We start from the raw sequence: 13,087 nt of genomic DNA, 5'->3' as shown, positions 1-13,087 counted from the left end.
GCAGATTCCCATCTCCTGAGCCAGAAAGATCCTTACAACTTCAAAGAAACTGTCCTCAAGGCTACCTACCATGTTTCCTGATCTTTGCAGTCTATCTTTCACAGTCTGTGATCATCCACAGAAGGATGGGCCAGGGGAGGTCCAGCTGTGAGAGGATGCCATGTTGCAGTTAATTAATACCGGCCATCCTCTCGCTACCATCATCCTAATTCCTACAGTCCACAACTACCAGTACTGGGATGAACAGATGAAGAAGTTTTGACCAGACAATACCCCATGTACTCTTCAGTCTCTTGCATTTAAACTCTTCTAAAGAAAACTCCACTGCAGCTGCTTGGCTGCTGGCAATTCTGGGTGCAATTCAGCTCTAGATTAAGGTACCTAAATTCAGGTGCCTAAATGCGTGTTACTGGGCAGGATTCCACTGCATAAACACACACTTAGCTAAAAAGTGACATCTAGCCTGGCTCCTCCTGGGTATCCAAGACATCAGCAAAGGTTGTTAGGCGTAATGGAAGGCTCTGCAGGAAGACTGTAACAGCAGCTGGAGACCAAGTAGGACACACTACAGCACCTAAAAAGGCACTAGACCTATGACTGGGCAACCAGATCTTGCTATAAACATCTAAGTTCCCATTTCAGTCAGTGCAACCTAGAGAACTCAACAAATGTAAAATAGATACCTAACATGGGACTGACTTGCCCACATATAAGGGGCTCGAATGCATGGAGAGGGGCAACTTCCTCTGCTTGCATCCAGCTGTTACTCAAGGGAGCATAGGACCTACATGGCCTAATCCCATGATGACAACTGCCTAGATCATTTCAAATTTCCTGCTGCTGCAGGAACATGGAAGTAGACAACTGAGTTGGGGCCAGCTGAATCCTTGACCTCTGATGACAACAGTGTGAACTTAGATGAAGACATCTACATTGGGGTGTCTAAATTGCGAACTGAATTCCACCTCCTCTGTCAACTTCAGTAAAATTCTAACATGAAGAGTCAATGTAATTAGCTATGGAAATGAATAATTCATTCACTGCTGTATGGTTTGTTAGATTGTCTGTTTTTACAATACACTCTGTTAATTTCGCTATACCCCTTCATTTCTAATTTCCAATCATATTTTACTGACACAGCACATCACTACATTGGAGAAGCTGTCAAGGGACGCTGGGCGCTTGGAAGCTGCAGAGGGGTTCAGAACACTGAGAAATGGGATGTACACTGGATGTCCATTGTAATACTGTGAGAGAAATATTAAGCAATGTTAATGTTTGAAAATATTGTAATTTCATGAAAGATCTCACTCTTTTCTGAGTTACTGCTTCAGACTGAGTATATTCTCAAGCCGACACCTGTACCTCCTTTTATATATTGAAAACTTCCTCATCACCCTAAGAATGCAAAATATATTCTTTGTAAAACAAAATAATAAATTCTGATGTCTGTTTCTGCAGACAGCTTTTAAACAGCATATGTACATACAGAAAATGTAGAAATGCAAAATAGTTACAGAATTGCTTTTGATATAATACCTTTACCATCCTCTATTCCTAAGGCCAATAGGAAACCCAGCTCTCTAACACATTGATATGTATATATCTATATACACACACACCCCCCCAAATATACCAAATATGTATATATTTGGTAAAAGAATTATTTCTGTAACAGAATTAAGTATTCAATAATGAAGATCATACATTCCTATCTTTGTCAAGGGAATACATTTGCTATTTATCAACTCTAAATCATATTCTACCAAAGACCCTTTAAAAATGTGTTGGGTTTTGATCAGCTGAGAAGTCAATCCTGCTATAATTGCATAGCCAGATGAACAGTTGTTATGAACTGGGTCAGTAACCAAGGAGGGAATGGGACCTAAAAAGTATCCTCTAGGAAGAAAAAAAAAAGGTCTCATTTCAAGTTAAAACAGCCTCCAAACTAAGTTGTCAACGATAACCCGATTCAATCCAAATAAAGCATAAATGAGTTCCATTGTATAAGATATAGCAGATATATAAAAATTACTCGTGTTGTTATCTTAGTAATGCAGTCGCATAGCAACAAGCTCAGTCTGAATGATCATTCCTTTATTAGCTTTGTGAATTATCTTACAGCTCGAAAGTGGATATTGGAGAAAATTTATCCTGAAACAGGATTGAGAGCTTCATGTAGGCTGACATACTATAAAGCAGAATGGAAACTGGGCCAAGTAATGGAAATCAGAATCAAACAGGTTTTGAGTTAAAAATGGTCTGTGCATACAAGCTGACTTCTAGAGTGTTTAATACAAACAGCAACCCTGACAGTATAGCTGGACACCATCGCCTCAGTGGAGTTTGGACTACATTGTGTGATAATGCATCTGCATGCACGTTACTTCTAATATAACTGGGGAGCAGGGGATGTCACCAAAATCAGAGATGGAAAAGACAGATGGTTCATCTTGCCCACATCATTATAAATCCAGAACTGCATGTCTTCTCTGGTGCTTTGCTGACTACAACATTTCGTTACTCAAGCCACAGTATGTCACTCCAGTGATGTTACAACAAGCCCCTGTCAGGATGCTTGTTTATTGCTCTGTCCCTTGCACCATACTGCGCAATTATTCTGTCTTTATTTAAGCACAGTCAACGAGCTCAGCTGTTGTACAAGCTGCAGAACTTGAGGAAAACTTGAAATGTTGCTGAATTCATCAAAATAAGTCAAGGGAAATAAACAGGAAGAAATTAGCTTTTATTGTCATCCTGTCTCACATTACTGCATTTTCAAGTAACAAAGCTGGTATACTATAAGCATATGACTCATCTGAGGTCACAGACTTTTTTTTTAACTTTTTTGCAGCAGTGAAGAGCAAAGGGTATACAGCAGTGCTGAATAAAGTTGCATCTTGTGGCCATATTTAGTCACTTATTAAAATGTGGACTCATTTACCAATGTACTAAGCACTATCAGCTCTTACTATCTTCAGGATGACTTGTGGATGCTCTTGTGTGTGTGAAAAAGCAGGCCAATTTTATACCATTAATTAACTGAGGACAAGCATGCAGCTTTAAACACAGAAGCTGGATGACTTCATTCAACTCTGGATTACATCAGTCTTACAGCAGCTTTCCTCTATGGAAACCCAGGCAACTATACCACTCTTAGAAGAGGTTGGTGCAGGTGCTAAAACATAGCCCACATTCCTCGCATGTAAGCTAGATTTTATTCTTCATTTCAAATAAGGAGAGGCATTCCCTTTCAGTTCTCAGAACTCATTTGTGGGAACTGAAATGTACAGTTGGAACAAAAATAACTAGTAATACATGACATTGCACAATACCCACACTTCACAGCTAGCTGGAGTCTATCTCCTACCAATGTATACTGGTGTAAACTCGTTTCCAGCCCCACGTCAGAACCCATCAATGAACTTTTCCTGAATATCTGGAAGGAATGTATTGCAAAGCTGGAATTTAACCTGGCCTGTGCCCTAGGGATTAAAGATGGATTTTACCTTCAGCAGTCTCACAAGCAATTCAACGAAACTTTTTCTCAAGTATCCCTGCCATTAAATGTCTTTTCTGCTGCACAGTATAGGAAGAAGAGGTGATTTCTCAGACTGATCATGTCCCAAACAATTGATGGATTTACAAGTCAAAAATAAACCAGTGAAATCTGCACAGAAGCCCACAGGCAGATGCACTTTTATGAACTTGAGTTTCTAGATGCCAAGAGGAATCATTCATCCAAAGTGTGTCAGAGTACTACGGTAATAAAAAAAACATGTGACAGGGAGTCTATTCCCCCCTCAAAAATAGCTGTATCTTGCAAGAAGCAGAGGGTGACAACTGGGCAGCCCACAAATCCCCTGATAATCTGGAGATCTGAATCGTAAACAGTATTTAGCTGTGTTATTTCAACAAAATCAGAGGTCCCTGTTACTGATATTTCAAGTTCATCCAGATGCCAGACTGATGGTTCCCATAGTGGGGGCATCTGCGCTTGGGGGATAAGGATGGGCTCCATTAGCATTGCAAAGACACTGCTTCTGTGTCCTCATAAGCCTCCTCAGGAGACTTACATTGTAAACAAAGCATTAATGAAGGAAAAGGAGGCAAGACCCAACCTTTGGCTATACACTATACAAAAAAAAAAAAACAAACCACAGATGTGTTTATTTCCTGACTGATAGGATAGTGAAAACTGGGCACTGGCACATATAAAGCAGATTTTTTTTATCAGGTGTACAAAACTAATACTGAGACTTCCAAAGATGGGGAGAGAAGAGAAGCCTCTAAAGGTAACTTCAATTTCTACTGAGGACTATAACTATACCTTTAACACTTCATGTTCAAACACAGTGGAGGAAATTTGCCAGTTCTAAAAGAAAAGTCTCCCACTCTCTAGAGAATAACATTAGCCCATCGTCTCCTGACTGAGCGCCAGCATGGTGACAGAAGTATTCCAGAGATGCTTCTTTAAAATCCTTTTTCATACACACAGAAACACGCACTCAAAAACCCCACCATGTATCAATGGTTAGCAAAATACCAAACCAACAAGTATCTTTCTTAAGTGGAGACATCGCCAGTGACATTAGCTGAAATCCAAGCAGATGTGTAGGTTGTTTATAAGCCACAGCTATCTACAAGAATGGAACCAAACAGGAGGGCTTAGGAAGAATATAACTTCGATTACTATGAGCAGAGCAAATATAAAATAAGTCACAATGGTGTGGCCTGTTGGAAAACCAAAGTGAGAAAACATTAACGGCTGCATGCGAAAAAAAGCACAAAGATAGGTGAAATAGTATCAGATGCATGAGCAATGGATGGGCTAAATGTGACAATCTGTTTTCTATACATTATGATGAGGTGCATTTGTTTCAAAGTCATCCCATGATATCATTAAAGAGCGGAGTATATGGGTCAAACGTAAATGTCAAAAACTACTGGCCACTGATTTGCAGTGGTGCAGGCCTTTCCCCTACATTTTCCCCTTTGCTATTAACACCCCTCAAGTAATTATTAATTAGTATTATTGATATCACAATTCCTACTTTTTGCACATTCATCATCATTATGCAGCTAAGTGTGTAGTTTTCTCCTTAAATCTTTCCCATATGTCAAGTCAATCTCCCCAGACCCTTAATTATTTTAATGCTGGTCTTGGAATTCCTTTCCAATTTGCAACAGATTTGTGATTTAATTTGATTTGAAAAATATGCAGAGCTTCCAGTATTCCAAAAAATTAACATTTCAGGTGTCACTCAACTTGCTACTGCCATGCTTCTTGGCAATTTACGCAGAAACAATTATTAGACTTCAGTTTAATGTGAGAGGCTATTGAAAAAAAAAATCTAAATGCTGCTGAATGCATTGACAGCATTTTGGGAAAAATGTTGTTAGAAGAATCTCCAAGATTCATAAAGGCTTAGATATGCTGGGGTGGAGGGGAAGAGGCCTAGCAAGGTCCAGCTGGATACACCTAGTTAAAGCCCAGTGAGTCTAACACATCTTTCATTGCTTTAAGTAGGCCTTCCATATGGCCAAGTCAAAATGCCCCAAGACCAAAGCCATCCATCTATTCCATTCATTGCTTTCATTTCTGAAGAAGTACTTCATCCCTTCCGTCTATTTAGATCCTGCAACCATGCCTCACTGAGGAACAATAAACCCTGCAAATGTTCCCATCACAGTCATGGTATGTTATATAAAAATCCTTCATAATTTTCTTTAGAAGTCAGAAAACAAACCCAGGAACACAAATACGATGGTACCAGGCTGTAATGCACAATAACAGCCTCACAGACTTAGAATCTCCAACTATTTTGTCATCTCCTTTGGTTTCTAAGCTATTTCTTTCTAAAAGCAAGCAGTAGCAAAAAAATCAGCATGACTTGGCTTAAGTGAAAATGAAAAGGAAAGACAAAATCATCTGGAATGGATTTACCAAAATGGTCATGAAAAAAAGTTACAAGGTCTGCATGCATTTAAAACATGGATGTGAGTGCCAAGCTCCGCACATGGGAGCTGTCCCACGCAGCTCAGCACTGCTGCAGGAATGGACATGGCTCCTCATGTGGCCGGACCATGCTTGGAAGAAGTAGGCCATGATTTGCAACACTCCTGATATGCTTTTAATAATTAATCAGTCAAGAATTCACATGTACTTCCTGCCAAAGTACAGTGCAATTGTAAAATCTTACTGCTGTCAGGGTGCAAAGTTGTAGATCACTCACCTTCTCTCTCACAAAAAAGAAAAAAAAAGAAAAAAAAAAGAAACATGTAATAGATAATTTACTAAACCCCATAGATGACAGCATGTATAAACATTAATTCAAAGAGTCTGGTCTATACACTAACACAGTCCATATTTCATATGTCCACCTTACATTTGGTCATTTATCATCTTACCCAGACCACACGTACAGGGAGAGTCAACTGAAGATACCATTCTAGGGTACTCATGGAGAGCCCCAACACCTCCCTCTCCGGTACCACTAAGTGTGAAACATGACAGGAATTCTCTGGGAGGGTAACATCAACTGCGTTACCTTCCGCACATGGCCTCGGGGACTCCCACCCACAGGAGAGGCTGAGCACTCTGTGTCACCAGCACTTCCATCAAAGTCACTTCCCCCTTTTATGCTGACTGGAAAGCAAAAAAAATAAGACAAGGTGGCCCATGAGATTGCACAGAAACAGAGCCTTAAACATCATCTGGGGCTCAGAAAATGCATGCTTCTCCAGGCCATGGCATGCATTTTCCTCTGCCTTAATACGATCTAGGGAGGATGCACTAAATCTCACAGGGTGTTCTTTCTTCTGTTTCATTTTTGATGGGTTACTTAGATAGGTGAGTGGTCCCAAGGCAGGAAACTAAAGACATCTGTTCAGACTAAATGTGATTAACCATCTACTGTGTGTAGCCAGAACTCCTCACTGTTAGAGCCAAGTGTGAAAAAGAGAGCGCTCTCATTTCTCATTTCCTAACTTCTCCCTTTTCCATTGGAAAAAAATAAAAAAAAGGTGCAGGAAAGGATATGTATTGCGCTGTTCAGAGCACAGTTACCAGCTGCAGATTACACAGCAGCCTGAAAGACTAGAGGTGACATTGGCTGCATCCTCGTTTCTAGAAGGAAAACTTTCTTTTTTTCAGTCAAGAAAACAGCCCATGCATTTTTGTAATCCCAGGCAGAGTTAGGATGCAAGTGTTACTATTCCAGAAAAATACTAAGGCGTTCAGATTTAATCCTATCTAACAGCGATGGTGAACCATACCACTACACATATAAAATTACCCCAGCGGAGACTCATGCCATTTTCTGCCTTCCTTCCCCCAGCACACCACCATTACATTTCAGGTTCTGTGAAGCAAGTGGAAGGGGAATGAGATGATACCAAAGTAGGGAAAGCATGGTAGCCTAGGGCATATTTTTTATGCCTTTAATTTGCAGTTTGTGCACCCATTTGGCATATGGGTGCAGCTTAGGACTCATCTCCCCTTCTCATAGCTATGATTGATTTCTGAACATAAAGTCAGTCACGAACAACAGATTTCTGTGTAAATATGGTTGTGACTAACTCAATCTAACCCTGCAGATCTTGCTTCCAAGATGAATACAAATAAAAAAAAATCTGAAATTGATGTCTTCATTACATCCTTTGTTGTGAAAATCAAAATGTAATTCAGAATCTATTGTAAAACTTGCAATAAACATGCCAGGAAGAAAGAGACTGGAGCTGTTTTGGAAGCAGCTATGTGCTGTCTAAATCAGTCTTTTGTGCCCAGGACTCTGACAGAGATAGATAGCACAGATTTCTTTTCAAATGTCTCATTCAGGAGTAAAAACCCTTCAATGTCACTGATTTTATGTCTCTCTTCTATTTTGACCAATGATTGCTAAATTATATATGTGTGCATAGAATGGAACAATAAGGCATTTTACGTTAGCCTGCCAGCAAGCTGCGTGGACATCGCTCACATCATAACCTGCCTAATCAAGGTTCAGGTATAATTTTTCAACATCTCCTTCCTGTGCTTCAGCTATCCTGTGCAAACAATGACATATTAATGCCAAGCTACAGAACATTTTCTTACTGCTTAGTAACATGCCCAAGAATGTGCTACCAGAGCTTCTGGCGCAGCTTACAGTAAGTCAGCTATTTTATGCACAGCTACGGTTCCACAACTGGATTCGATTACACAGCATTACAAGCAACAGTGTGACCTGAAACATATTTTAAAAATTTAACATTTAGTAACACACAGGGTCAGTTGTCACTTGTTTGCCCTATTCTTGTTATTTCTGAACTGGATTAAAAATCTGCCTCCTCCTCAGTTTCATTGATATTTTAGCCGGCAAGTTAAACCCAATGAGGCAAATAAAGACTTACCAAAAACTTTAAATTCTGCAGAAGACAACAGAGGGTTGAATGAATAAATTTAGTTGCAAACACTGGCAAAAAAACAAAGTGCAACGGACACTGTACACAAGTACTGAGAGATTTGAACAGAATTGCATACTATGCAACCACACCAACGTAAGTCCTGGAGCCTGGGCCTTTAGTAGTTTTTGTAGTATGCTTGCAGTAGCAAGGTGCCCCTAAGATACTCGGGATTGCTTTTGCACACAAGAGATGTCTGTGTGAGGCTTCTGCAGCAGGGCTCTCATGAGTAGTTGGCAACAGGCATCTTTATAATACCCTTCTGCAGTAGCTGAGAACTGATGCTATCAAAGCTGATGCTTCCAGCTATCTCGAGGAAAAAAGAAAGGAGCAGTGCAGAAATTATATCGTACAATGCCCACTTTTTGCATGAATTACATAAAACAGAGTCTATCCACTGGTATGAATGTAAAGGTATTTTGCATACCAGTGTTTGAATTGGTTTTAAAATACCATTCCTTTCACAGACCTCTTTCCCACTTTTCATTTCTGACAGATGTAAACACCAGGTTTTTGTACAGACTATGGAATACATGAACTATTCTGTGTAGCTTCTACAATAAATCTTATTATTAGAACAAAAAAGAAATATGGAAAACCCAGAAAATTCTCTTAAGGACAGTGCGCAGCCTTACTTTCACAGATACGCCAAATTAAACAGGGTACTCTTCACAAAACCTTTCAAAAATAGCTCCTTAATTTGCAAAACTCTGTCTCTCTGGTCTATCATGATTGCTTTTCTCCTTACTGTCCTGCTTTTCTGCCAGATAAAAAGGCTTGGTTTATGCCCTTAACTTCAAGAACTAGCACCGTCATGACAGGAAAATTGAGCTTAACCAAAATAATTCCCAGCTGCAGTGAACGGGCCATGAGCTCGTGATGCACAGTGAGGTGTGCTGGGCACGGACAAGTTGGTATCTGGATTCTCAAAGAGCAAAGATTTTTACTTGCTGCTTTCTACAATAATAAAGGGCAGATTAAATTGATGGACTTAAATAGAGCAAACGCAAGAGTGGCTGAGAAAGGCTGAGATCCCTAACACACTTTACTGCCTCGATTCTCTAAACAAAACTTACATGGAAAATACTTTTCCTTCTCAAGTCCTAGATATCCTTTGTTTAGCTGAATGTCATTAAGGCTCCACTTACATTAAAAACAAATGAACAAACAAACCAAAAAAAGACAATAAAGGGAAGTATAATGAGTTTTTCTTGTAAACTACTTGCTTTAAAATACCACAGTATGCTGTAAGAGAAAATCATACTTATGAAAAGTCAGCTATACCCAAGCACAGCTAAACCTGTTGGTCTTCCTGCAGGACAGCAAAGTACTGTCATTAGCATCATAAACTCCTTCCCACCGTTACTTTGCACTGATTTATTAACATACACATCTTTCACCAATGTCCTGTAAACATGGTCAGTGTTTCTACTACACCAAGCTTTTGCTGGTTCTCAGAACACAGCGAGTTTCTTCGGGAGAGACAATGCTAAGCAATCTAGTAGTTTAAAACTTCCACAGACTCGATGTTAAAGCCACAGCAACATATCCTCCCTACTTCTGTTCACTTTACCTCTTAGATTTATATCTGGGCAAACAGGTGCACATGAAAGTCTCCAAAATTAGGAGCGTTAATATATTGCAAAACCAGCAAAGAGCAAAGAACATGCTGAGGGGTGAAAAAACTATAGCAGTCTCATGTACAAATATATATGCTTGTCACCTGCTTTAATACAGTGCTATAATGTAAATGCTCTCAATGTCACTCACATAGACTAAAACAAGCACAAAATGCCATTTACTGATCAAAGCACATGACTTTAAATGTATCCTGTGTTTCCTTCAATTTTTAAAATATAATTAACCTTTCACTCACTAGTTGCTTGATGGAAATGTCATGCAAGAGTCTCGTAAGTCTACATACTGACCAGTAACTGACCAGTGCCTCCACTGGAGGTGCTCACACTCGTTGTGGAACCAAAAAAAAAAAAGCGACATATACACTTAATGATCTTAGCTTGCCATTCGTGGAAATTCTACCACCCAACAGGCACTGCATCCTCATGGTTGCCTCTCAGTATCCAAAATGCACTATAATTTAACTCCAGAAAAACTCCAGGTCCCAAATGACAGCAAGTGGCATTGCTCAGACATACAGAAAGTCACTGCGTGACTTACAGTTCATCTGGCCTAGTGAGTCTTAAGATTTGAAATCTTACAAAACTATTTCAGCTACTTAGATTCCTTTTGCATTAACTTTTCCCAGCTTTATCAAGGGAAAGGTGGAAAAGAAATGATTCATTTTGTTACCCATCAGGCTGATTTCACGGGAAACTATTATTTACAAATGTGGAGCCAAACTCAATTTGGAATGTGAGATCTGTAATGAATTTCGAGCGAGTTTTTCACCAGTTTGACTCTCCAGAGCTCTTGAACTACACTGAATTTCACAACAGTACATTTCAGCAAATATGCGGAATGCAATGTGCAGAGTACCGAGAAATACCTTTATTATATTTATAGGCACCAAATGCCCCTGTGAAGTTGTTTGTGATGGTTTACCATTTGCAGAGTTCAATCAGAACAGCAAGTTAAGGGAAGCAAAGCGGAAAAATTATCACAGTGATTTAGACGAAGTCAGTCCTAAAATAATCCCAACATTCACACTCGGTAGGTAGTGAAACAATTGCTTTACTCAGCTGAGAGCATGGAAACATGAAAGCGTGATCAGAAACATACTGGTTGCTTCAGAAAGGACCTGCTGCTAGCAGCCTATAACTTGGTCCTTTAAGAACTGGCTTACTGCGCTTGCCAGCGTATGTGAGAGGAATGTCAAGTACAGGTAAGACAATACACACAAAAATCACATGCATGTGTTTTCAAATCCATGTCCCTGAGTGCTGTGCATGTTTGGGCAAGCAAATTTTGACAGTTTACGAAGAAGCTGTTTCGGTACCAAGACATATCATTGATGCTCAAAAATGCCAAGACATAATGGACAGAATCAAATTTATAAATTAACTTCTCCACATCCTGAATACTCTCATCCAGTTATAGCCAGCTTTACCGTTAGAGAATATAAACTCCAAGAGAGTTTTACTGAACAAATATATCCTGCTATAGAAAGAGCTAATGCGTTCCCCTGTGCACACAAAATAGTGGTACTATTTTGTTCACACACATTTTTCTTCACTGAGCATGCCACATCTTTGAATCATATTTGCTTTATCTGTCTAGTAGGAAAAAACACATTCCTCCCAGGAACACTTACAGTCAGCCTGGCTCTGATATGGAAGGCTGTTTCAAATGTTCAGTGTTCATTCCATAACCCTCAAATACCTTGCAGTAAAATATGACTAGAAGACAGAAAGTCAGTATGAACCCAACAGCTCCTCTAGAGCATCCACTGGCAGTAGAGCAAGGGGGAAGAGACAGAGATAAGACCGACCCTGTTGTCCAGTGGCCCAAGGCAGGCAGAGCTCCTGCCCTTTGAACTCAGGATTCAGCTGGGGAACTTCCCCCATGCAAGAGAATTCAAAATGAGGAAACAGCCACTTCTAATAAGCAGCAAATTTAACTCCATCAAAAGTTGGCAGAAGAGTCATTATACTCCAAGTGAAGTTGTACTGGTATGCCACATGGAAACCGAGTTAACCCATAACACTACTTTTGCTCTCTTATTTTTCCCTTCAGCCTTCTCCCTTCACCTTTTCTAACAGTACCCAAAGCCATGCAGACCTGTAAGGCAATCCAGACTGCCTTACAATTTCAGGCAAATGATACAACATACACATAATCTGTAAAATGCATTAGCTTTTCTGCAGTGTATCCTTGTAATTATTTTCGTGTTTATTCTGTTTAACATTTCACGTAGACATTCTGTGACTCTAACAAAGATTAACTTTAGAAGAATCATATCAGTGCTCCTAAATACCATCATCCTGTTATTTCCTTTCATGAATATACAGCTCTTACCTGTACATGAATAATCATCGATGCGTATATATCCTGTTTTGCAGATGCACATAAAGGATCCTGGTGTATTTACACACATGGTATTCTCACGACAGTAGTGCCGTCCTTCAGCACACTCATCAATATCTGTGAATAAGGCAAAGAGGAACACGAGTCAAATTCAGAGGTGTTCTTTACAGTCTCTCGATACGCTGCTATTCACTTCCATCAGTAGTGGGTTAGACTAGAAAGTTACTTGAGCAGCAATGCATTTTGGAAAGATTTTTGGCTTTCTCCTTTAAAACAACTGCTTGAAGTGTTCAAACAAGAGAAGTAGCAGGAGCTTTCTGTGAATAGTTGTTAGTGGAGTTACAAAGATTACATTGGCTTACATCTTTCCTTTTGAGGTGCCTATGATGTTATTCCTATGATTTAAATAAGAGCAAAAGAATAACTGGGGTCCCATAGAGCAGACCAACTGCCTCAGCACTGCAATGTCATCAATCACTGTACCTGTATAGTCATCAGTTTATGAATACACTACTATATGCATACTATATGCCTTTGTTCTAACAGGTATTGTTGTTTGGGAAGGAACTGTAAGGCACATGGTAAGATCTGAAAAGACACCAGAACTTACTATAAGTTCCTCTTAGAACTATGAAGTAGCCAATCGGTAATTTTAATA

At 39.6% G+C, this 13,087-nt stretch overlaps 1 protein-coding gene across 1 annotated transcript in view; it reads right to left on the bottom strand.

The window, feature by feature from the left end:
- Positions 1-13,087, bottom strand: part of NELL2 (neural EGFL like 2) — a gene marked incomplete at both ends in the record, with an annotated part of 155,879 nt that overhangs the window by 56,025 nt on the left and 86,767 nt on the right. The window contains one exon of the mRNA XM_082308552.1: positions 12,421-12,546. Within this exon, the coding sequence (XP_082164678.1) occupies positions 12,421-12,546 (126 nt within the window). The remainder of the gene's footprint in view (positions 1-12,420; positions 12,547-13,087) is intronic.

This window comes from Platalea leucorodia (assembly GCF_965183815.1).
Source record: "Platalea leucorodia genome assembly, chromosome: 4".
Lineage (NCBI taxonomy): Eukaryota > Metazoa > Chordata > Aves > Pelecaniformes > Threskiornithidae > Platalea > Platalea leucorodia.
Note: the sequence above shows the minus strand (reverse complement) of the source record. Positions and strands in the feature narration are given on the sequence as shown.